This window comes from Micromesistius poutassou (genome assembly GCF_964030765.1).
Source record: "Micromesistius poutassou genome assembly, chromosome: 7".
Classification (NCBI taxonomy): Eukaryota; Metazoa; Chordata; class Actinopteri; order Gadiformes; family Gadidae; genus Micromesistius; species Micromesistius poutassou.
Window position 1 is genome coordinate 1,451,984 of NC_140277.1, and position 25,710 is coordinate 1,477,693.

General features: G+C 49.4%; 1 protein-coding gene across 3 annotated transcripts in view; it reads left to right on the forward strand.

Moving 5' to 3' along the window:
- nrxn1a (neurexin 1a) overlaps positions 1-25,710 on the forward strand; it is a gene marked incomplete at its 5' end in the record, with an annotated part of 227,275 nt that overhangs the window by 99,662 nt on the left and 101,903 nt on the right. For all 3 annotated transcript variants that reach the window (XM_084470078.1, XM_084470079.1, XM_084470077.1), the window contains 5 exons: positions 1,875-1,997; positions 2,833-3,214; positions 4,298-4,488; positions 5,011-5,184; positions 8,446-8,565. In XM_084470078.1, coding sequence (XP_084326204.1) covers positions 1,875-1,997; positions 2,833-3,214; positions 4,298-4,488; positions 5,011-5,184; positions 8,446-8,565 — 990 coding nt within the window. The remainder of the gene's footprint in view (positions 1-1,874; positions 1,998-2,832; positions 3,215-4,297; positions 4,489-5,010; positions 5,185-8,445; positions 8,566-25,710) is intronic.

Consider the following 25,710-nt stretch of genomic DNA (forward strand, 5'->3'; position numbering starts at 1 on the left):
CATCCTATTATTTCATATCTCTTCCTCTTAATCCCTGGCCAGCCAGTCTGCTCCCCGTCCTGCCCCGGCTGTTTACTGCTTAGCCAGCGGTACCGGCCCCACGGAGGCGGCGCCGCCTCGCGTCCCAGCGCACTGACACCCGCCTCATTTGCATACACATTGCACTGGCTCTTTGAAGATTGTGGAAATGGGGGGGAAATAAATACCCAACAAATAGGTTCACCAAATGGACCTGGCCGCTACGGGATCCTCTCCCGCTGTGGCCGTAGGGCTGTGTCTACGTTCCCACTCACACTGATTCATTACGGTCGGTCTGTGCAGTGCCATCCATGCATTTCAGAGGAGCAGGAGCGCTCCCTGATAGAGCATAAGAAAGTAAACCTCGCTTAGGAGTGTGTCATTAGACACCATATGGGTTATGATGTCAGCCCGGTTGCTCTTACAGTGATGGACTGTTCTTTGTGCGTCTCACACAACAGCGTACGTTAAAAGGCAAGCGATCGTGGCCATTCACCCTGCAATCTTTGTCCTTTTGTTGTTGAGCACGTACGTGACGTTTGTGTGAAAGGGATGGACTTGGAATGTTAATTGAGTTGGCTTTCGCATGGTTCGTTGGAAACATGTATGCATAGATGTGTTATTTAAAACAATATTTACGTTGTATGTCAGCCTACGCTGAGGTAGAACTTCAGGTTCAGGTTCAGTAAAAGCGTGATATTTAGAAAGGACCATCTGGAATGACTAATTAGCAGAAGCAGGCACAGGACTAATGAGTGAAGACTGCTATCTGACTCAGCCCTGGATCTCAGCACAAAGGGAGAGCACCAAAACATGGCCGACTTTTATTTCCTCAACCTGGACTTCTGGTCCAGCCTGCTAATTAAATGGAGGGACTAGGAATTAAAGTCTAACTATAGTCAACTTGTGGATAGCTGAGAGGGAGTAATCCAGGGTCATTGTTTAAATGGGTTTATTGGCACATCACTAATATCACACTCTGCAATTCCTCGTCTTGCCCGCTGTTTTCCTGGATACATATCCCTGGCTTAACAGTTGATCAGCTCATTTTAGCACCCCAACATATCTCAATTTAGCCCTGTAAATATCTGATAGATTGTCCCAGATTGATTTTGCATCAGTGTCTCATTGCGTGTTCGGCAGTAATTGAATGCTGGGTATCAGCACACCATCCATGGATGTATAATAGGATCGTATATAGCACCCGTTGTGGGCCTATCTTCTTTGGTGCTACCCATGGCATTCAAGATGGAGACACGCTAGCTGCCTCGTGTCTCATTTAGTGGTGGGAATCTGCTGCCTCCAAGTGGCCATACAACAAAGTGTTTCACAATAAAATAGACTCGGAAAATGCAGATTACTTTCAGTTCAACCGTTTTCAATATTATTATTATTGTTATTATTAACAAAATATTATACCTGCTTATTTCTGATGGCTCATTTGCATGATAAATAATCGAAATTCTTAGTGATCAATTATTGTTTGACAAAATAATAAAATACAAACAAAAAATGAAAATCAGATCTGATAATTACCTCCCTCCGCTCCAATTACAAATATTTTCAATGCATCTTCTGCTCTGTCTAGTAAAACAACAGACTGAAGGTATTGTAATGTATTTGCTATTTAACTTACATTTCTCTTTTTTCTATCTACCCTACACTTAATCTCTTTTTGACTGTATGTTGATTTGCGAGTCTGCGTGTGTATGAACGGTAGCATGTGAGTTTGTGAGTCAGTGTGTACATAATAAATCACAACCAGAATGTGTATGTTTGTGTGTGTATGTGTGCGTGCGTGCGTGTGCGTGCGTGTGCGTGTGTATGTTTTAACCCATGTTTGGACTGTCCTGCAGGCAAGGGTCCAGAGACTATATTTGCGGGTCAGAATCTGAACGATAATGAGTGGCATACGGTGCGCGTGTTCAGGAGAGGGAAGAGTCTGCAGCTGACCGTGGACGACCTGAGCCCCGTGGAAGGTACTTGTTATCAGCCATGGCGCTGTAGCGCCGTTCCCTCTCTCACTCTCTGTGGGGAGTGATACCACTCCTCACAGGACACTGTGCGTTGGCTTATCCTTATCTAGGTAAGACGACGCGTCGTTTGATTGGATGTTGTCATGGGTTTTGATCCGATAATACATTGATTAATACGAATAATAATGATAATTCACGTGACATTAACAGCAAGTGTTTGGCGATCCTAATCAACAGAAATTGTTCCAGAGTATAGTAATTTGTATTCTTCTTCTTGGATTCTGTTACAGTTCAGGCAGAACTAACGAATGAAACTCCTCATTGCCATCCAACCATAACTCCCATCGCTCTCTCTCTCTTTCTCTCTCTCTATCTGGCACTCTCTCTCCCCCTCCCTCCCCATCTCTCTCTCCCTTCCTCCCTCCCCGCCTCTCTCTTACGTGCTCTCTTTCGCTCTCTCTCCCCCTCCTTCCCTCCCCATCTCTCTCTCCTCCTCTCCTTCCCTATCTCTCTCTCTCTCACTCTCTCGCTCTCTCTCTCCCCTCCTCTCTCCCTCCCCATCTCTCTCTCTCGCTCTCTCTCCCCCTCCCTCCCTCCCCATCACTCTCTCCTCCTCTCTCCCTCCCTTCCTCCCATCTCTCTCTCTCCCTCCCACTCTCTCCCTTCTCCCTGTGTATCCCTCTCCATCTCTCTCCATTAATCCCCATCTCTCCCTCTCTCTCCCTTTACCCCGTCCCTCCTTGTATCTCCCTCCACCATCTCCCCCCCCCCCCACCACCCACCACCCACCGTCTCCCCCCCTCCCCCCCCCCCCCCCGGCCCCCCCACCCCCCCAAAGGTCAAATGGCGGGGGACCACTCGCAGCTGGAGTTCCACAACATCGAGACGGGCATCGTGACGGAGAAGCGCTTCATGTCCATGGTGCCGTCCAACTTCATCGGCCACCTGCAGGGCCTGACGCTCAACGGCATGGCCTACATCGACCTGTGCAAGAACGGCGACATCGACTACTGCGAGCTCAACGCCATGATCGGCTACAAGAACATCATCGCCGACCCCGTGACCTTCAAGTCGCGCGCCAGCTACGTGACGCTGACCACGCTGCAGGCCTACTACGCCATGCACCTCTTCTTCCAGTTCAAGACCACCTCGTCGGACGGCCTCATCCTGTACAACAGCGGCGACGGCAACGACTTCATCGTGGTGGAGCTGGTCAAAGGGTGAGCGCCCCGCCGGCCGTTGCCGTCTCCCGTCTCCCGCCGCCGCCGCCGCCGCCGCCGGTTTGGCGACGTCCGTTTTTTGTTCTTTTTGTTGTTTGTTGTGGGAGCCGGAGCACGTATGCGTTCCACAGGAGGAGACTGGGGGCTGGGGGGGGGCGGGGGGGGGGGGGAGACAGGTTTCACGTCGTCTGTTGATGGAAGGGAGCGTTATGTAACTATTGAAATGGTTTCTTATCACCTTTGTGCCAGACTGTGTTTTCATTGAAAAGCCTTTCAGCGTTTCCATTAAGTCCTTATTAAGGGAACCGTCAATACCTGACAGGCAGCTGAAACCAGCTGCAGTCGACTCCCCCACCAATAGCCAGACTGAAACTTCTCCAAACCCCAGTAATGTATTCAAAGTAAACAGAAATTGTATGCTACTTCATGTATTGAGGCTATTTCCAGATTCAAGACTTAGTTATTCAGCTAAGCCCACGCTGGGATGTAGCTTCTGCCTTATCTCTCCTGGAGACTGTTATTCACAGACACACACTCACACCAAACACACACACATCCATCCATCCATACTTCCGCACGCACGCACGCGCGCGCGCACGCACACACACACACACACACACACACACACACACACACACAATCACTCTCACAAACACACACACACACACACACACACATACACACACTGAACACACACATACTCCCACACACACACACACACACACAAGCGTTCTGTCCATTTGTGTATTTTTTCTGCCCCCTCTTGGTGGTTTGGTGGTAGTGCTGCGTGACTAGAAATGACTACAAACTTTAAGTATGAGAACCAAACAGTTGCTTATAATTTCAGTAAAGCAAATATGTGTCTCAGATCATTATTAAAGTGACTTGACCTGAAGGCTTTTTGCCATTATTCATTATTAATGGAAATTATGACTTAATTATTACCGGTAATCCCCCAAAATAGGTCATCCATTTAAACATGAATTGCTAAACAACATTGGTTGCCGCGGTGTCTCCAACGTGCTCCTCAGCATCGTCCCCTCACGCCGTGTCCCCCCGTGTCGGCCATCTTGTGTCCCCCAGGTACCTGCACTACGTGTCGGACCTGGGCAACGGGGCCCACCTCATCAAGGGCAACTCCAACAAGCCCCTGAATGACAACCACTGGCACAACGTCATCATCTCCCGGGACACCAACAACCTGCACACGGTCAAGATCGACACCAAGATCACCACACAGACCACCAGCGGAGCCAAGAACCTGGACCTCAAGGGTGCGTGGTGGGCCGGGTCCCTCTCTGATTCACTGGGCACGTGTGTGTGTGTGTGGGTGGATGTGTGTGTGTGTGTGTGTGTGTGTGTGTGTGTCACTCACAGATGTGTGTGTGTGTGTGTGTGTGTGTGTGTGTGTGTGTCTGTGTGTGTGTCTGTGTCTGTGTGTGTGTGTGTCACTCACAGATGTGTGTGTGTGTGTGTGTGTGTGTGTGTGTGTGTGTGTGTGTGTGTGTGTGTGTGTGTGTGTAGTATGTGTGCTTATTGATCCTCATGGGAGCTTGTTGATGTTACGGGTCTTTCTATTTGAGAAGAATATATTAAGAGGTAATTTGATGAACTTAGTGAAATATTTTATGCTTCTGTTTTTGATCTTCTTTCCATTGATTAAGGAAAAGGCCCCTAACGGAATCAGAAATTAGCCCAGAACTAATTTGCATTTATTTTGATCGTTTTAAATCAAAATGGTTAATAATTCATTCGACTTTGCGTCCCTCCACCTGCCCCCCCGCCCCCGACAACAGGCGACCTCTACATCGGTGGCGTGGCGAAGGAGATGTTCAAGGAGCTGCCCAAACTGGTGCACGCCAAGGAGGGCTTCCAGGGCTGCCTGGCCTCGGTGGACCTGAACGGACGCCTGCCCGACCTGATGTCTGACGCCCTGGACTGCGTGGGTCAGATCGAGAGGGGGTGTGAAGGTGGGTGAGCCCTCCCCAAGGCCACTAGAGGGAGCCGCGGCGCCTCGCACTGAAATGAAATAATGCAAAAAATCGATGTTTGCACATTTTGCAGTAGGGCGAAAAGCACCCTTGGAGGGCTTATTGTTTCGTGTTCTGCAGTATTACCACTGAGAGAGGTGACCGATTTTTAGTCCTGCCAGGCTCATAGTCGCCCCATGAACACATTAGGCTGATTTAAAATCCTCCCCCATTTGCCTGGACATCATGGACACACACACACAAACACACACTCAAAGCCACACACTCATACACCCGTCCACTACCCCCCCCCCCACACACACACACACACACACACACACACACACACACACACACACACACACACACACACACGCGCACACAGTCCGCACAGCAGCCCCCTGGGCATTTAATTGGACGTCCGTTAAGTGTGTTAGTGTGCCGTTAGAATGCACCAGGAGGACCTGGCACTCCCCGGCCCACCGCGGCCCACCACGGCACCGCTCTCATTTGGCCCCACTCGGAGTGGGCCTCCCGACACACTGCGAGAGCCAGCGTTTATTTCCCCGTCACCCCTCATTGTGTCGCCACTATGTGCATGTTTTCTTTTTTCGTTTTTTTGCCTCCTCTCTCTCCCTGGGATCTGCGCGCGGGCCAGGAGCGGTCCTGCTGAAATATGGATGAGGTCTTTGTTGCATGCATGAATATCATTATCCCGACCCCTCCCGAGTCGTACGTTTTTCCGCCCCTCTTCCCCGACAACATTTGATCCATCCCTCCCGTGTCTTTCACTCGGTTCAGTCGTGCGTTCCTCAGTGTCAGTGCCCCCGATCGCCGCTCCGCTCTCGCACGTTTGCCTCTGTTATCGTCCCGTCGTCGGTGATCACGTCGCGGCGCTGACGGACGGCTGAGCGAGGGGGTTGTGAACTCGCTCTCCCGTGTGGTGTCACCGCGCTGGATGATGCACCTTGTCAGCGTGGGACTGACATCCTATTCCCCCGCACCGTTCTTTCTCTTCCTATGGAATCGATATTCATAGATCAGGTTCCGAGCCCCCCCGCCGCGGCTGCGTTACAGAGATGGAGGTGCCCCTCTTTCATCAGAACATTCCCCCCCAACCACCTTCTCATTCAGCCTATGACTAACATTGCTATACTTTTTCCCCCCCCTCTGTCTTCCTCTGCGTAATGTTGCCCTCAAAAGTTGCATTGCCCAAAGCGGACTTACAAGGTAGATGGTTTGATCTGTTTGATAGAGAGAGCCTGGTGCCCTAGCCCCCCCCACCCCCACACCCTCTCCCCCCCCCCCTTATTGCATCTACAGTGCCTCCACTTTGTCTTCCCTCACTCCCGACCACGTCTCCTTGAGCTAAATGACTATTCAGCGTGCCACTCACTCACTCACCTGTCGAAGGGAAATGGGGGCTGGCAGCCATAGGAATGCAAGGATCACTTCATCATCTTGTATCAGCGCCTATGGGCCCCCCACCCATCCCCACCCCCACCCCTGTGTATATGCTGGGAGCACAGTCCACTCACTTGATGTATACTGAGATCACATATTCACTGTTTGTTTTTGATGGTTAATAATTTTGCATGATGAAATATGTGCATTGCAGTAATTACTTGTGTTGTTTTGGATGGTTAAATGGAAAAAAAGGTGAGATTGTCACCATGATGTGCCATGCCTTGTTCTGCTATCTTGTTCTCTTTGTTTATATTTGACATATTTAAAGTCATGTTCCATCTATTACCAATCCTAAACTAAATAGGGATTCTGAGTTCTGATTCTGACTAGAGATTCAGTCAGTGTAGGCTCTATTGGTCCCCCTTATTATGCCAGCTGATATTTTTTCATTTGTAGCTACATTTGTACAGCTGTACCAAGACTAACAATAACTATCTGAACATATGCTAATTGCGGCATGGTTAATGGTAAAATCAATTGCCAAATCTTTGCAACATAAGGGTAAATAAATGTGATCCGCAAAATCGAATGTAATCATAGTGTTATCAAACACACCAAACATCCTCCTGTCCTTTCATTTTTCACGAAGAAATCCCAAAACTCAAACAAACGAATACAATAGACCTCGACATCCAGCCCTCACACTGAACCCTCGGCTGCCATCCAGCTGACATTTCCCCCGTGAATCCGGGCCTCCGGTGCGAGAGCCCGGGCAGGAACACGGACACCACTGCGCCCCACTAGTTCAGTTACACACCCCTCTACCGGCTCCGCCCAGGCGGACACACTGACAAATGGCGCGTCGGCCTGACGGATGGACCCACTGACAGTGTGGCGCGAAACAAAACCAAGTCGACCGCTGAAGACATGACGTCTGAGCGCCGCATGACTTTGAACATGTCGGGGGAGTGCGAGCACGCGTGTTTGTGTGTGTGTGTGTGTGCCGGGCTCCACAGAGGGCATCCGTTGTCCCATACTAATGCGGGCCCCCGCACAGCTGGGGACGACATAATGAGGGGCCTGGAGTCTGGAGCCCCTTTGCCCGGGCCCTCTCTAAAGGGAGTGGAAGCCTCAAAGCAAAGCTGAACAATGCTGAACTTTAAAGTGGGCCGAGGGAACATCGCACTGCATCATTTAAACCCGACATGAAAAGAGGGGTTTAAGCACAATTTAATACCACGCTTGCTCCTATCGTACCGGTTACTTGTCACTGTGTATTTATCATAAGAAAGATAAATAGGGCCCACTCACATTAATGGTGGTTCGCTCTCTATTTTAATAATGCAATGTAACGTGTTCAAATATATTTTGGTTCTTATTCGTACGTTTTTAGGTGTCTGTATGGCCACTTATACGTAGTCATTCACTTTATCAGTGTGTGTATGTGTGTGTGTTTGCGTCACTCTACGCTTTCACTATCCTGTGTTGCAACACTGTTGTTGTTTTAGATTTAATATGTCCTGTGTGGGCCATTTGATTTCAGCATCCTGTCAAACCACAAACACACAAACAAACAAACAAAGACAATGCCAGCTGACTGCTGCAATTGAACTGAATTCAAATGTCTGACTGTAACCGTGTCCAGGCAAGGCTCTATCTGCATCCTACTGTATCCCTTGGCTAACTCCTCTGTCGTCTGTCTGTCTGTCTGTGTGTGTGTGTGTGTGTGTGTGCGTGTGCGTGCGTGTGTGCGTGCGTGCGTGCGTGCGTGCGTGCGTGCGTGCATGCGTGTGTGTGTGTGTGTGTATCTGGATGTGTGTGTGTGTGTGTGTGTGTGTGTGTGTCCGTGCCCAGGCCCCAGCACCACCTGCCAGGAAGACTCCTGTGCCAACCAGGGGGTGTGTCTCCAGCAGTGGGAGGGCTTCAGCTGCGACTGCAGCATGACGTCGTTCGGCGGACCACTCTGCAACGACGGTAAGCCCCGCCCCCGCCCCCCCCACCCCCCACACCCCCCACCCCCCCCCCCCCCCCCCCCCCCCGGTCACTCGTCCTGAGGCGGGGTGGGTGCCGCTGGTTGGTTGAAGGCACCTCGTTGGCCGTTTGGATCCACCGTCTTTGGTCCAGCCTCACAGTGCCTCACATGGGTTGTTGTTGTTGTTGTTGTTGTTGTTGTTGTTGTTGATGTTTGTCTCAGTGCCAGTGCGGTTTGAAACCCGAACAGGACCACGTTGGTTCTTCTTAAAGGTGACCATGTTACGCCACCAGGTGTGAGTGTGATTAGCCGTTACCGTAACAAAGCCGTTTTGAAAATGTGCAGCTTCTGACATCACAGGTGGGCGTGTCCACCTAGATGCGCGCTGGATAGATCAGCCGACCAGCCCACCCGGTGGACTGTAGCAAACGTCGCTCATCTATCCGCCATGCATCCAGGCACGCCCACCTGTGATGTCAGACGCAGGACATTTTCAAAACGGCTTGCAACGGCAAATCACGCCCACAACCGGTGGTGTAGTACGTCACCTTTAAGGGGCCCTTGCTTGGGCACCAGGTATGAGGGGGATTCGTTGTTACAAGGATTTACACTGTAATGACTAATTACACTTGTGACATCGCGAGTGGGCGTGTCCACTCAGGTGCACTTTGGGTTGACCTGGCCCGCCTGCCTACCCGTTGGTTAAGCGTCATACCTGCAGTGAAATTACAGTCGACTCCTATGACTGAGTGGGAGTGGCTCTCTCTGTGGTCACCGCCGCGGGTGGGCACGGAGGAAGTCTTTGGGTTTGAAGTGGACCGGAACCTTCCAGTGAGTGCTACAGCCTGTCTACCCCGTGGTCATCGTGTCTGGACTTCCCTGCGAGGGCTTTTCCTCTATTAGCAGAAGGCCGACTGTTTCATTAAATATTGTTTCATTAAAACAACAAGGACGGGGGACCATCTGCTATGTATGGACAGATGCTCTACCGGAGCCATCTTTAATTGTGCTCACAGACTTACTACTTGCTTCTGTTCTGATCCCCTTTTGCGTTGGCGTTGGATGACTAATAGTGTTGGCATCAAAGGAGGAACATGGTATTATCTTAAACCTACCACTGGGGGGAGCTGTGCACATAAAAGGAAAAAACGAATATTGCAAACTGAATGGAATGTGGACGGTTCAGTGCAATGCACAGGAGAAAACACAAACTCCCACGCGCACACACTGACTGAAACACACACACACACTGACTGACACGCACACACTGACTGGCTCACACACACGCGCACACACACACACACACACACACACACATGCGCACTCATTTAGTTTTACTTAATGCAACATTAGAAAAGTTCTGCTTTATTAATCTCTCTTAAAGACTTAGACCTGGGCCGAGCCGGGCTGCTTTGGACTCTCATTAATGTTAATGCCGCCGCTGATAGAACTGGGGTAATATCTGAAGCACCTGGACAAAGTAGGCTAGTTCCTCATGTAAAATATGCACAGGGGGATCGCGCCGGTCATTATTTTATTCGGCGGCCGCGGCAAACCGCGGGGGGTGGGGGGATGGGTGGATGGGTGGAAGTGCTAGGGTATGAAGTAAAGAGAGGAGGAGAAAAACAAGGAGTGGGCACTCAGAGACGAGCCGGCACAAAAGGCGGCAGCGGAGACGGCGTTCCGCTAAATGTTAATGCATTCCGAGGAACATTGCGACCGGAACGACCAGACCCTCGTCCCCCCCTTTCTGCTATTTCCTTCAAGTGACGGTGTTAATAGATTCAAACCCGCCGTCTTCCCAGCCTCCCCAAATATATATATATATATATATATATATATATATCTAACAGAGCCGGCGACGATAAGGCTGAAAGGATTCTTCTGTCGGCGGGAGGTGAACGCGGGGGTGTATTCGTGTCCTCCTGCTCCACCCCCACGCCACCCCTCATCTCCACCCCTCCCCCCCCCCCCCCCCCTCTCCCCAAACTCTCATTCCCCACCCGGATGTCATACAGTCACCCACTCTGCGCTTGGACCAGCGGAATACAGAAACATGGAGAAAGGTTGGAGGTGGGCTCCTTCTGAACCGTACCAGGTGCATTTAGAGCGGGGGATGCACGGTGGAGAAGAGGCCTTTCTTTCTTTTCCTTGTCGTACGCAGGCAGCGAGTGCAAGGAGCGTGCACAATGCGCCGGCAGAAGAGCCACGGCGCGTGGACATAAACATGAGTGCACAGAGCACATGCATGACACCCGTGTCATGCAATATGCATAAGGCCCTTTAGCTGTAGAGTGTAGTTTGTGTGTTTGTGTTGTTCTTATCATTCATATTCATCAACATGCAACAATAACACACACACATGCGCACGCGCACACACGCATACACATACATAAACATGACCTCTCCATCATTCACAGCGCATGTTTACATCAGTGACAGCAGACAACCGAAGCAGTGCTTGAGGAACGCCCTCGTAGGAACAAGGAGGGCAAACCAGGAGATGTTTGCCCACCGCTGCCCCTGATTGGAGCTCCTGGGAATGGAGTGAGGAGCAGAAGAAGGGGACATCTTCAAGCAGAATACATCACATTTGTAGGATGTATTTGCATGAGCAGGAACGCGGGCAAATCGCACCACAGCAGACAGCAATGTCTCACCGTCTCAGAGGATGTAACAGAGTTGAGGTCTCTCCCTAGCTTGCTCTCTCTTGCTCTCTCTTGCTCTCTCTCTCTTTTGCTCTCGCTCTAAATCTCCCTCCCTCTCTCTGTTTCACTCTCTCGCTCTCTCTCTCTTAATCTCTCTCTGTTTCAATCTCTCTCTCTCTCTCTCTCTCTCTCTCATGCTCTCTTTCTATACCTCATCTCCCTCTGCCTCTCAATCTCTCTCCCCCTCTCTCCTGCTCTTACTCTATCCCTCCCTTTAGCTTTCTGTCTCTTTCCCTCCCTCACCCCACCCTTTTATTACTTCTCGGATGCAGTAAGAAGTCCATCTCCCATGGTGGTGTACACACTGGGAGGCTGTCAGTCACCCGCTCATAGCACAGATAGGGCCATCACATTGTTGCCCTGGAATGCTGATGAGAAGCATTTGATCCATCATTCATTTGAATCATCGCCATGAGTCTGGGCGCACGTAACATTCTTATTTCAAACGCATGGAATGTTGACAGATTTTGCTTTGTTAGAAAGGATTGTTGTTTAAATTGTTCAATTTACTAGAGCAATTGCTTGCAAGCCCAATGGAGATAATCCATTACAACCCACGTGTGTCATTGTAATTGAAAAAAACAAACTACCAGATGGTAAAGGATGATTACTATACATGCGTATTAAATTTACTGGGATGGTTTTGAAATAGGCCGGAAAGTTAGATACCAATCATTGGCAGCAGTCACCAGGTTCGTTTCCGCCTAGCAACACCTCAGCCTTGGTTACCCCACAGGATTATATTTGAAAGCCAGGCAAACGCCATTACAATTATTTTAGAATAGCAGAGGTGAGAGAAGAGTGTGAGCAAATGGTGGTTGAATAGTCAAGTTGCAATGTTTTCATCACCGTGTCACACGTGGATATGTTTAGTCTTTGAGTCGTCCTGAATGTTCACGTTCTCCGGTGAGCCGGTGAGCTGATTCCAGCAGGCATTGTGCGTTGTGGTTGCTTTCATTCAACCACTTGTCCTCCCCGTGTTCCACATCCCCTCCGATGGAGAACAATAGTAGAGAGATTGTCATAACAATGCGGCTTTTCCTTAATATATGCAAAACATGAATCTGGTTCAATCCAGCAGTAAAGTATATTGCATATCCATTTATGAGTTAACAGTAAGAGGAAACGACAGGAGATTCATTTTCGAGGAAGCACATTTCTAGTTTCCAGTAGATATTATATAACCTGTATGAGAACAGAAGTGTTTGGCTGTATGTTTGTGCAGTGGGTTTTGAATGTCATTAGCTTCAGAGAGGGAAACGACAGCTTGCAGAGACCAGATGGGCAGTATGGACTGTACTTATGTTTTTATAGCCATCATGTGTTTCTGCACTGAACTCAGATCACTTTTGCCAGTAAGTCTCTTTCTATTTTCGGGTCTCATTAATACGTCTCTCCACCGCACTAAGCAGTCGTTCCGCAGTATCGAACAAACATCACGAAAACAAGCGCACACGCGCCGCCTTTGTTCCGTGCACTCCGGCGCAGACGTGGCGTGTGCGTGTGTGTGTGTGTGAGTAGAGCAGTGCACGGCGAGCGTGCACGTGTCTGGGTTCTGCCCCGTTCATCAGGTTCCGGCTGGGGTTTAAGTCCTCCTGGGGGAGCCGTGAGCCGGCTGGGCTGGTGGAGTGTCTAAAGGGTAATGCTCGCAGACAAGCCGGACCCCGCCGCCGCTGCTCGCTGCTGTGCCAAAGTGGGTCGTGGAGGAGGACGGTCCCCCAGGGGCCCCAGGGCCCCGGTTCTGGTCAGTGCTCCACGCGATCCCAGCAACGCCTCGTTGCCTCTCCATTCTGTCTGGGAGCCAGGTCCTATTAGAGCCATGTCAATATTGTATCAACAGTGAATATTGCGTCTGGCTGGCTGTTGTTTCCGTCCAAGGGTCGGGGGGGGGGGGGGGCAAAGAGCAGGACCCCGTGTCCCTCAGGATCACTTTATTGAGTCTCAGAGGCAGTGGTGCACAGCCTACACACTCTTTGTGCACTCATGATCATCGGCCACGCCGCCCCTAGCGAGATATGTCTGCTGTGGACAGAGTTTAATAAGTGAGAAGTGGAAAAGATAAAGGACAAAGTGTGAGGAACAACAGGAAAAAACCGCAGGGCCCTACGGGGCCAAACAACCAGGGCGTTTTTCAAAGCCAACCTAACCTGAAGCAAACCTCTTTAAATTGCTTTGTGTAAACATTAGTCTCATGTTCACCTTATAATCCTAAAGGGAATGTGGATCTTTTTAGTATCGTGTCACCGTTTCATTAAGCGGTAGCTTTTTAATGGAAAATAATTTGGAAATGTTTACTTTGGGGGCTGGATTTGCATGTATTATGCATGTTGAAAGTGCCCCAACAGAATAGAGGAGACGTAACTGGTGAGAGAGGCCTAATTAGTGTTGAAAATACATTGCACTTATCTTGGTGATGCTAAGCATGTCAGTTTATTATTATTTTTTTGAAGAATTATGAAATTGTCATTCGTTCCATTTATTGGTTTGACATTTTAGCATTTCAGAGTTGGTTCAGAGGTAATTGTGTTGATGGTGATGCAGCATTTCTTCATCAACCGTTTTCTTTTCCAAACTTAGTTACTTTAGTTTAGTTTCTTTGTTTCTTCTGTCTCCTTCTCTCCTTCCCATTTCAATCTCACCCCTACTCTTTCACACAATCACACACACACACACACAGAAGATTGCATGTCAATGAGAGAGAGACACACACACAAACTCACGCTCAAACACACACACACAAACTCACTCTAAAACACACACACTCACACACACACACACACACACACACACACACACAGACACACAGACACGTCTGTGAGAGGCACACACACACACACACACACACACACACACACATATCCGTGAGAGACACAGACACACAGACACACACACACACACACACACACACACACATATCCGTGAGAGACACAGACACACAGACACACACACACACACACACACACACACAAATACACAAACGCACACACACCAACAGTGCAGGCATGCTGGCGTTTGGGCAACTCGTCCCGTTCCGCTACAGCCTGGCGTGCGGGGATTAGACCTCTTAGTTTGGTTTCAATCAATACAACAGGACACCTAGTCCAACATTTAGGCCAGGGCGGCTCGGAGACGCTGGGGTAAACAACCCACGGTCACGTGGAAGTAATGCGCCGTCTGACCTTAATTTGGCCCTCTTCTCCCTCTTTTGATGCAAGTCAGTGGAACAAATCTATGGCTCTGGAAATATTTGGGCCTCTGCGTGTACTGAACGCTTGGCCTGGCTTTCAGAGGCTCGTCGTGCCCCCAAGATAGGAGATAGATGGAGAGAGAGGGGGAGAGGGAGAGAGAGAGAGAGAGAAAGAGAGGAGGGGGGGGGGAGGGAGAGCCAGAGAGAGAGAATCCTTTTTGAGAGTATATACATATCCACTTTAGCATGTCTGGATAGAAGTACAGCGAATGCTAATAGATACTGGCATGGTCCCGACAGTGTTATCCTCCTCTGACAGCCCAGAGCGACGCATCACCTTTACCAAGTAAAGTCATTTCCATTGTATCGTTGTGAATGCACCACACACGAGTGGATATGGTCATTCGTTGTTTGACTTCTAATGACATTGAATGATTAAAAGGTAAAATAATTGTCAACGTTTGCAAAGTCAAATATGCAACGGTCGACGATAGCGATAGCGATGGTCACCCGATATTTCTTTTTACCAGCCTTCGAATCGAAGAAATATTATCGTTACTATTTGGTTGTGCGATCTAATTTGAAGGCACATCATACATGCACCATGTTACGAGCCTCAGGGGGGAATGAACTTTTCCCGGACTCCCTCTGAGAAAATGAGGGTGCAGGCCGAGAATGGGAACACTTCTGACAGGAATTAAACAAAGGCCACAGCCCACGTGGTTTCTTTGTGTACTTTCTTTGTGAAAACACACATTGGTATACTCCCTTGGTTCCGTTCCATCTTCCATTCCTTTGTCCCCGGCTATTATTTTGCGCGGTCGGAAAGTGGCTATAAGTGTACCTTGTGGCCAAATTCTTTCCAATAATTTCTTCCTGCCATTTGAATTAATGGGCTTAAGTGGGTTTGGATCCAGGGAAACAGGAACGGCAGGGCGGACTGTAAGTGCGCGTGTGGTAGGCGCCCGCTGGTTCCCCTGTGGTCCCCCCTATGTGTGGGGGTCTGAAACGTACCAGAACTGGACTACCATGTGACTGCCAGTGCTCCGATGGCACACACACACACACATAACACAGGGAGCAGAACGTCACTAGGTCCCCAACCCCACCCCCAGAGCCAGCTCCGCCTGTTCCCACACCACACCATGACAGCCCATGGTGTGGTGTGCTTGGTTATTACAACATTTACATTTAGGGCATTTAGGTCATTTTTTTTTTATCGAAAGTGACTTAGAATTAGTACATTTTGTCAGTAGAAAGAGAAACAACAATATATCGCTGCCGCTACACTAAGGATGTTTCTTAGAAACTAGTGCCAAGCACATACACATACACAATAAATATGCATTTATTTTATTTTATTATATCTCTTAGATTCCATGCTCGTTTTCGTGACTTTCAGAATACACGGCAACAACACATTCGGCTGCGGATGCAGCGATACTGGCAACGACGTCGTTAACCTTCTCAAATATATAATCATATTAAAGAACGAATAATAACAATCGCAGTGAAGGAGCATACGGGCATGTGTGTCTGTCACAACAACAATTAATGCATTTAGTTTTATATTATAGCCTATGGTAACGATGACACTAACCTTCTTAATGTTCTAATGAGATGAAGGAATGGATCATAACACACTGTTTAAACCTCTACTCTGCCCGTACGGCCGTGGGTGTCAGACACAAGACGGCGCGCAATTAGTTAGTTTTATAGGCTGTACTGTACCATTGGAGAGACATATTGTTTTGCGGCCTAAGTCCACAATGGTCATATAAATATATAGAATAACTATTGAGGATTTGTTGAAGAGACATTTCATAGGTCTCTTTTGGTTTGGTTTATTTCAGACGGACGCATCACACATACAATCGTATCCGCCGCGATGAATGACCATACGTTCAGTAATCCATTTGAGCGACCCTTCCTACGTGGCCTACGGGGCCTCCTTCACAGAGCGCGGGCTGTAACATGAGTACAGACGGCGCGCGGTTCCATTCCACACCGGTGCTATCGTGACTGATCTGCTCCGCTTGGAGCTCCGCGCTCCTATCTGGCGACGCTGGCTTTGGGAGGCGGCGGTTCCTCAGACCCCGGGCCCCCGCCGTCGCCCTCGTCGGCCACGCCTTGTTGAGCGTGTCGTCTCTCGCCATCTTTTTTATCTCTTGCCTCCGGGGGGGCCTCCCGACTTTCTATCCGGAGCTTGATGGGAGCCGGCTTCCTTTCACCTGCGAGTCAGTCGTCTGTCCCAGCGCCCGGGGGGTGTCTGCACTCCCAACGCAGCAGATCCTGACGATTAGGTGTTAATTGGAAGCTACAAGGCGATGTCAGCGGGGGGGGGGGGGGGGGTAGTGAGCGGAGGTTGGAACATTATGTGCTGTAGGTACACACGGTGTGTCTGTATGAAGACAGGCTCAGCCGCTGAAGCATCCGTCGTGTGGCGCACTCTGCACATCCGAACAATGTGTGGCGCACTCTGCCAGGGTTTTAAATATGCATTGGTTTTCGACCTTGCAGCGTTGCACGATGGTTACGGTTTGGTTTCGCCGACAGATACGCAGCAACGCGATGTATGTGAGTTACACCTACTGCATAATCACGGATTGCAGCTGGATCGGGCGAGCTGTTAATCCAGAACAACATGCAGCTCTGAATCCCTGGTTATAGTTTCCCCAAATATACGCTACCTAAAATCGTAGATAAGTAGTAGAGTAGACAGAAAACGACTCACTGAATGTGCTTTGAGTTTGATGTGTCAGCACTTTACGTTCATAAATATTATATATTGTATTGCACACACTTTGCAGTAAAACCAATCGCTTGTGGCTATATATGCTAGTTTGATACGTTCTATTTTAGCAACGTTGGTTTAAAAGAGGTCAAAGGTTATACGGATGCATCCACACAGTCCACACACAGACTAGTGACGAGGACTTCAGGCTCCCTGCCGAAAAGGTGCGGGTTTGATCCTCGGTGCCCAAAGCCGAACCTGTCAGCGCTCTTGAGCAAGATGGCAAACCCCTAGCTGCTCATAATGACCAAAGTCGCTTAAAAGGTATTTTTTATAGATAAATAAACAAAAACATACATAATGACACAACTGTCCCTAATGCAACATCTTCATAGCCCTCGGTGCCTAGCTTGGTGTTCATTTGCCCCCCCCCCCCCCCCACACACACACACACACACACACACACACACAGACCACCCCACAGACCACCCCACAGCCCGCTCACAGCGAGCCAATGCGACGCGCCCCGACTTGCGGGGAGGCTGTAATTGGGGGCCCAGAGGGGGCTTGTTGAAGAGGAAATGAGAAGAAGAAGCTGTTGTTGTTCCAAAACACAATACTAATTAAAGTGTTGACTTGAAGACAGAGTGTCTCATGGAACTGCCAAACACCAGCCGCAATGAATACATCTGGGCACATGCGCGGTAAATAGGGGGCATTGAACGTGACACCTGGGAGGCGGCGTGGGGCAGACATCTCAAACAGCTCCCGTGCTGCGGAGGATTGTTGCGGAGGAGCCAGGGAATATATGCTTCGGGTTCACAGGGTGTAATTAGAACCAACGTGAGCCAATGTCACACCGCAGGGTGAGATGTCGAGCTAAAAGCTGATCATGTCTGTGAAATTTATTTCAAATTTGCTTTTGATATTGTGTTAGGTGTTTGATAGGTCCGTGACAAACAGTCGACTGTGTCTCTTATTAGCCTAGTTGGGTTTGCAACAGTGTTAATGCTGCAATTACTCAAAGCACATAATAACAATGATTTAATGATTAGTTCATTATTAAAATAAGTATTTAGAGTATCTGCAAGACTGACGCTAGGTCCTACAATCCGATTACTCCAGTTATGGCTTTGAGTCGATTCTTCCTCCAGTTGTTTCATTGAAGTGAGTCCTCTCTGCTGTCACATGGAGACGCAAGTAGGAAGCGTGCCAGCATACTTGGAGCCGTATCTGGAAGACGGGCCAATTAAAGGCCCCTGGTGCCTCCTATAATCACCTCAAATATCTCACCGGGGCTGGCGGTCTTCCAGAGCTTTCTTTTCATTGTGCTTCATAGGGAAAAAAAGAAAAACAAAAAAAACTGTGAGTGACCTCGCTGTGGCTGGGACTGTGCTCACACTGCGTTTAATCGCTTTGTGCGCACAGAACAGCCTCCAAACGTACCTCAATAAAAAAAACATAATAATCTCTAAAGCAGTTATTCACTTATTCATCGGTGCAAAGCAGTCCTTCAATAATTTTTTTTCCATTTTTCTTGCATTACATTGCGACAACAGGAGGTGAGCTGAGGAGCAGCCAGGGCGGGGCTTAACCGGATCTCTCTATTATTACTCTGAGGGGCCTTCAGAAGGTCTAAAACGCAAGTGTGAAGCGCAAAATGGAAGTAGCTTTGTGGGAGGTTCTATGGCGATGTTGCTATTATGACGGCGGATAAATGACTCTTGCGCCCGACGCAAGATCTAAAATGGGTTGGTCTGAAACCCGTAGCTGTGTTTTGGGCGTAACATGCAATAAACCAATGAGAGTTCAATCTCCCAACCCCTTTAAGAGCCAGCGCATTTGAACTTGACGAGTTGATATTTTGACAGCGCGTTTGCATTCTCCGCTGAGACAGATGCACGACCACATGAATTTGAAACTTCAAATGGCTCAGTTTATGGCCAAGTAATAGGCCTAATTCACACATGGAATATATTTTCTTCTCCAACTTCAGAAACACTGAGTCGTCATGTAAATTTTGGCAAAGACAACTTAACATATATATGCAGACCCGGTCCTGTGGCCGCAGACTGTGGGTCTATTTAATGATATGCGGCAATACATTAACAAACACTGTTTGTTACCAGTATTGTATACATTATCGCTATCGACTTGTGTTCATAATATGCATGTGTCCCCACGTTAATATTCCCAAATAATTTAACCAACCATTTACCCTAAAACGAGAGATACATGCGTCTGTGTAGAAAGTCAATTGCGCCGGGTGCAAGATAGGGCCCCGAGTCTCTTAGCTTTGTTGTCCCAGTTAGTTGGAGGCTGGTGGAGCGCCGGCTCCTCTCCTCACCACGGAGTGGGGCGGGTGGGTGGGGCGGGACGCGGGTGGAGAGGGGGGCGCTGGTGAAGAGGGGGGCGCTGGTGGAGAGGGGGGCGCTGGTGGAGAGGGGGGCGCGGGTGGAGAGGGGGGCGCTGGTGGAGAGGGGGGCGCGGGTGGAGAGGGGGGCGCTGGTGGAGAGGGGGGCGCGGGTGGAGAGGGGGGCGCGGGTGGAGAGGGGGGCGCTGGTGGAGAGGGGCGTGGGTGGAGGGGGGGGCGCTGGTGGAGAGGGGGGCGCGGGTGGAGAGGGGGGTGCGCGGGTGGAGAGGGGGGCGCTGGTGGAGGGGGGTGCCGGTGGAGGAGTGGGGGTTTGGTGCTTGACCTGTTTAGGATGCAGGAGGCAAATCACGCACTCGGTGCACATTTCAGCACACGTAAAGAGACAGACGGGCTGATGGACGTACAGACACGGAGGCCCCCCTCTGTGGGCTGGGAGCCGTCAGGGGAGACGGATGGCGGGCGTGTGTGTGTTGATCTCTGTGCGCTCGCTGTGGCGGTGACAGACAGGTCTGCTTTATGCATTCACAGACACATCCTCGTCAAGGAGACGCCAAGCCTACAAGTGTCCACCCCGCAAACACAAATGCGAGGTTCATGTAAACACACACACACACACACACACACACACACACACACACACAGACATACACGCGCGCAACACACACACATAACATGGATGCATTCGTATTAACACACTCACAAACACACACCCAACAAACACAAGTATGTGGATGCATTCATGTTAACACACACACACACACACACACACACACACACACACACACACACACACACCCCACAAACACAAATACGTGGATGCCTTCATGTAAACAAACACACACACCCCACAAAAACAAGCATGTGGATGCATTCATGTCAACAACCACACACACACCCCACACACAAACAAATGTACATGGATACATTCATGTAAGACATACATACCCCACAAACACAAATATGCGGATGCATTCATGTAAACACACACACATACACACACACACACACACACACTATGCACACTACACTATGCTAGCTTCATCCCAATTTCAAAGGCAATTATATATTTTCGAGGAGCAAAATGCCCAAGCCCCATCATTTCTGACCCTGACACACATACAAATGGCCACATACTACACACACACACAGACAAACAATCACACACACGCACACACACGCACACACACACACGCACACATGCACACACACACACACACACACACACACAGAAACGCAACATCTATTTGCAACCAGTGTTGTTTCATCAGTATTTGATTCAGTAATGTGTATTTCAATGGATTTATGCAAATTCCTAGTTGTGTTTTGTCCTGGGTTTTTCCATTAACCACTTACAGGCTCCGGTGTCACAGAGTTAACCGAGGCTGTCCTCTGACTACTCCGTTTATCCGCCATGGAATGGATGTGTGAGCAGCACTGTTTTACATTCTAGCAGAGGACGTTTGCCCGTACCTTTGTTGCAATTTAAAAAAATTGCATTTTTTCCATCTGGTTACAATATCACAATATGGTGCCTGGAAATTATGATTCCGGAGAGGGGAAAGTGAGGGGAAGGTGGGAGAAAAGGAAGGAGAAGATGTTATGAGATTATAACATTGCGTATGTGTGAGGGGCGTGTGTGTGTGTGTGTGTGTGTGTGTGTGTGCCTTTCTTTCTCTCATCTTCTTGCTAGTGATAATACAGTGTGGTGGTAGGTGTAAAAGCGATTTATTTTTGCCCTGAATTGAATTAAGCATGTGCATATCCAGTATTTATTTATGAATATATATATCTGGTTCCCATATCGGTGCTTTACTTGCATATCAACTGTGCAATTCTAAGCGATCAAGAGATATCACTAACACTCTGCTCGTTGTTTCTCTCTTTTTTATGTAAATGCTACTGTTCCTGTTCACAGCCAGGTTCACAGTATGGCTGTTCAAACTAAATTAACTTCAAAACACCCCGCAAATTCACAATGCATTTCGAGATAAAAGCGACGAACATGGCTGCAATTTTCCGTTTAGCTACTCTAGTGTAGTGTGTGTGTGTGTGTGTGTGTGTGTGTGTGTGTTTGCCTGTGTGACTATATGTTCCATGAAGTATAAATAAGCACCAGCGGTGATGTGGTCGTTAATTAGTGTTTTTATCGACTCTGGGAGTTTTGTTGTGTGTATCACATCTGATACGACACGGAGGAGCCCGCGTCTCAGGGCTGAAAAGGTTGCAGCGTTTTCTTACCTACTGAAGTAGAAGTGTCTGCAGACACTTAGAGAGAGCATGGGAGACAATTAGAGGGTAGAGGGAGAGCAGGGGAGAGCCAGAGAGAGATATGTGTATCGATATGTTGTATTTTTCTTTTTTCACCTGCTTGGGCATGGTATACTTTTTCTGCGACGATAAAGCTTTTCTGAATTGAATTGAGAGAGAGAGAGAGAGAGAGAGAGAGAGAGAGAGAGACTCTGAGACAGTGTCTCTTCATCAGGGCTAGCCGGGGGCTTCATGGTAGCTAAACGTTGCAAGCAACAGCAGAGAGTCCAGGCTTATTTTTATCCTGCGGAGGTCAGAGTCTCGCATCCTGTCCCCCCCCCACCACCACCACCACCACCACCACCTCCCCCCTTAGGCCTCAAAGGACCCTTCTATCTGACAGATGAACACACTGCCACGGCTGCTGCAAACAATGCAAACACGGCAATACGCCCCCCCCCTCCCTCTCCCCCTCCTCCTCCCCCTCCCTCCCCCTCCTGTATGTGCAGCGGAGGATCTTTTGTGTGTTTGTACTCCTGGTGTTGACTCCCCCCTGTGTCCCGCCTCTCCTATCATGTCACATCTAGCAGTGACTTAGGTAGCCCGCCTCTCTCTGTGTACACGTGCTCACATTAGCATCGGCACATTCTCCCCTCCCTACAACACACACCCACCTCTCCTCTTCGCCCCCACCACCACCTCTCCTCCCCCCGCACCCCCCCCCACCTCTCCCCCCCCACCTCTCCCCTCCCTACAACACACACCCACCTCTCCTCTTCTCCCCCACCACCACCTCTCCTCCCTCCTCAACCCCCCCCCCCACCTCTCCCCTCCCTACAACACACACCCACCTCTCCTCTTCGCTCCCACCACCATCTCTCCTCCCCCCTCCCTCCCCCCTCAACCCCCACCACCTCTCCTCTCCTTCCCCCCCCACCCACACCCACCTCTCCTCATCCTGCCACCTCCACCTCTCCCCTCCACCCCTCCATCCTTCCTCCCTCCGTCCTCCCCCTCCCTCCACCTCTCCCCCCCACCCCTCCACCCCTCCTCCCTCCGTCCTCCCCCTCCCTCCACCTCTCCCCCCAACCCCTCCACCCCTCCTCCCTCCGTCCTCCCCCTCCCTCCACCTCTCCCCCCCACCCCTCCACCCTTCCTCCTCCCTCCCTCCTCTCCGGCAGTGTTGATGATATGGAGAGTGCACAGCATATGATTATTATGTCAAGTCCTTGCTAATTGGCTAGGTTTATTATTTTTTTCATTGCTCAATCAATTCAGAGTAATTTTTATGTGCCTGTATATAGTTTATTAATTTATAGAGGCACAATTACCCACCTCAAAAAAATTATAAAAACCGACATGGTTTATTACAAAAATAAAAAGGCAGTTGTTTCTTTATGATTCACCAGGCGCAGTGCTGCTCATCTTCCTGTTCTGTGTGTGCGTGTGCGTGCATATGTGTGTGTGTGTGTGTGTGTGTGTGTGTGTGTGTCTTTGTGTGTATATGTGTGAGTGTGTGTCTTTGTGCTCGTGCGTGTGTGTGCGTGTATGCGTGTGTGTGTGTGTGTGTGTGTCTTTGTGTGTATATGGATGTGTCTTTGTGTGTGTGTGTGTGTGTGTGTGTGTGTGTGTGTGTGTGTGTGTGTGTGTGTGTGTGTGGCTGTGCGTGCACTTGTGTTTGTGTGTACATGCGTGTGTGTGTTGGTGGGGCCCCAAGGGAGGGGTTGTCCCCCTCAGGGGCCCTCACACTGTGTACAAGCCCACATGCGGTGGCCCCTGATGCAGACGTGTCACCGCGGTGCCGTGGAGGTTTACCTGTGAGACGTGTGACTGGTTCCCCTCGCAGCGCGCTCCGTCTGCATGGCTACCAGGCAGTGGCTGCTGGTTGTCACTCGGAAGAGCCGGCTGTGCCCGCCATGGACCTCTGAAGAATAAGTCCCGCCTCCGAGGCTCCCGGTTCCCTCGGTCAAATGTCTATGGGAAATAACATGGGGTTTTTGAATGATCGTACATAACAAACTCTGTAGGTGGCGAAGAAGTAAAAGCTGCGTCACGTTTTGAACTACACACATTTTCCATCTAGTTTCGACTGGCTTTTTGGATTGTGGGTGCCGTTTAAGTAGTAAACGATTATAAATGCTATTTTAAGCATCGGCACCGACAATCCAAAAAGCCAGTCGAAACTAGATGGAAAATGTGTGTAGTTCAAAACGTGACGCAGCTTTTACTTCTTCGCCACCTACAGAGTTTGTTATGTACGATCATTCATAAACCCCATGTTATTTCCCATAGACATTTGACCGAGGGAACCGGGAGCCTCGGAGGCGGGACTTATTCTTCAGAGGTGTATATATGTATATACATGTAAACCTGATGGACAGCAGCGTGTACGGGCTGGTTTCACCAGGCTTCTCCTGTGTACTTTGGGTTTGGTCTGACTCATTGTCAAAAGACAATTAGAAAATGAAGCAAAGTTTAAGCCTAAACAAAAAGGGAAAAAAGCAAAAGGGGAAGATTAATGTTTGACTGGAGAGTTTCAACCGTGTTCTCGCTGGCCGTTTTAATGAGTCAGGGCCGGGATCTCTCTCTCTCGCTCTCTCTGTGTCTCTCTCTCTCGCTTACTCTCATTCTGTCTCTCACCCTCTTTCGCTATGAGTGATGAGGTACAGTTTGCTTTTGTTCAATTCCTGGCATCTCTCGGTCCACCCAAATCGCCCTGTTCTCTGGTGGCTCGTGGGCTCAGTCCCTCGGGGGGCCGACCGCCCTGGACGTGTGAAACTGAGTCTCTCGTTCTCCTCTCCGCTGAGAGGCTGTCCCACAGAAGAGCACACAGCCCCTCCCTTACCCATAACATGCTCCCCCCCAAGGAAGACGGAGCACACATCTCACAGCTTCTCACTCCACTTCTGATTCCTTCCTGGCGTGGGGGCATTGGTTTTCTGTTGTCATTCATTCATTCTCCCCATGCATGAGTCCACATACTCTTAAAACGCTGGAGGGAGATATCTTTTTTTTTTTTTTCCCAGTACAAGCACAGCAATCCGTGTATCACACTGATGTAAACAATTGCCCTTGTCATAAAAGTGCTGGTTTGAAAATGTCTGCTGCTTTTGTTTGCCTGTTAGCCTGACGGCTGTGGGACCACCTCTGGACAAATGTTTCTCCTACAAAATGCTTTTTAAACTCCTGGGTGAGGTCTTTCTCTCAGAACTTTGCTGCAGTGGGTAGAGAGCGATGCAGCATCTGGTGTATATACAGGCTCCTTGGATACAACCAGATGCGGCAGACGCCATGTTTGTACATCTTGTCCGTATTCATCGACTCGTTGTGGTCTAGCTTATGCGTTTCCTTCTTCTGTACTTTTTCCGTTCACAGAACTCTGTTAAGTGTTGATGATGTGCAGGATTTGGCACGTCTCCTCTTGTCGATGAAGGAGTTTTTCACATGTAAATACTACTGCCAGGCTCCTCTTAACAAGCGCCTCAGGCACGAACATGATGGCTATTGACGCCGCCACTTGTTTAAATGGTGTTATGCGTGAGGCCGCCGTTATCTTGTCCGTTTGTGTCGTCACGATTTTGTGATTTGATGACGAAAAACATTGTTTTTCTTACAGAGGTTCAAATGGGGTTATTGTGCAGTACGTCGTTTTGCCACTGGGGGGCAACCATTAACAAATAACTGTCGGCAAAGTTGTGTTGGGTATTGCTTCACTGCTCTCCCTCCCTCTCTCCCTGCCATTCTCTTTCCGTGTCTCTCACACGCTGCCGTTTTCTACCATGTGAACTGAATTCCCAATCCAAACACGCGGCCATGGGCAGGCCTATTCACTGCGTGTCCCCGACTCCCGTCTGTGGCTGTGTCTGGATGACATTCAGCTCTCCAATCCGGGCTCTG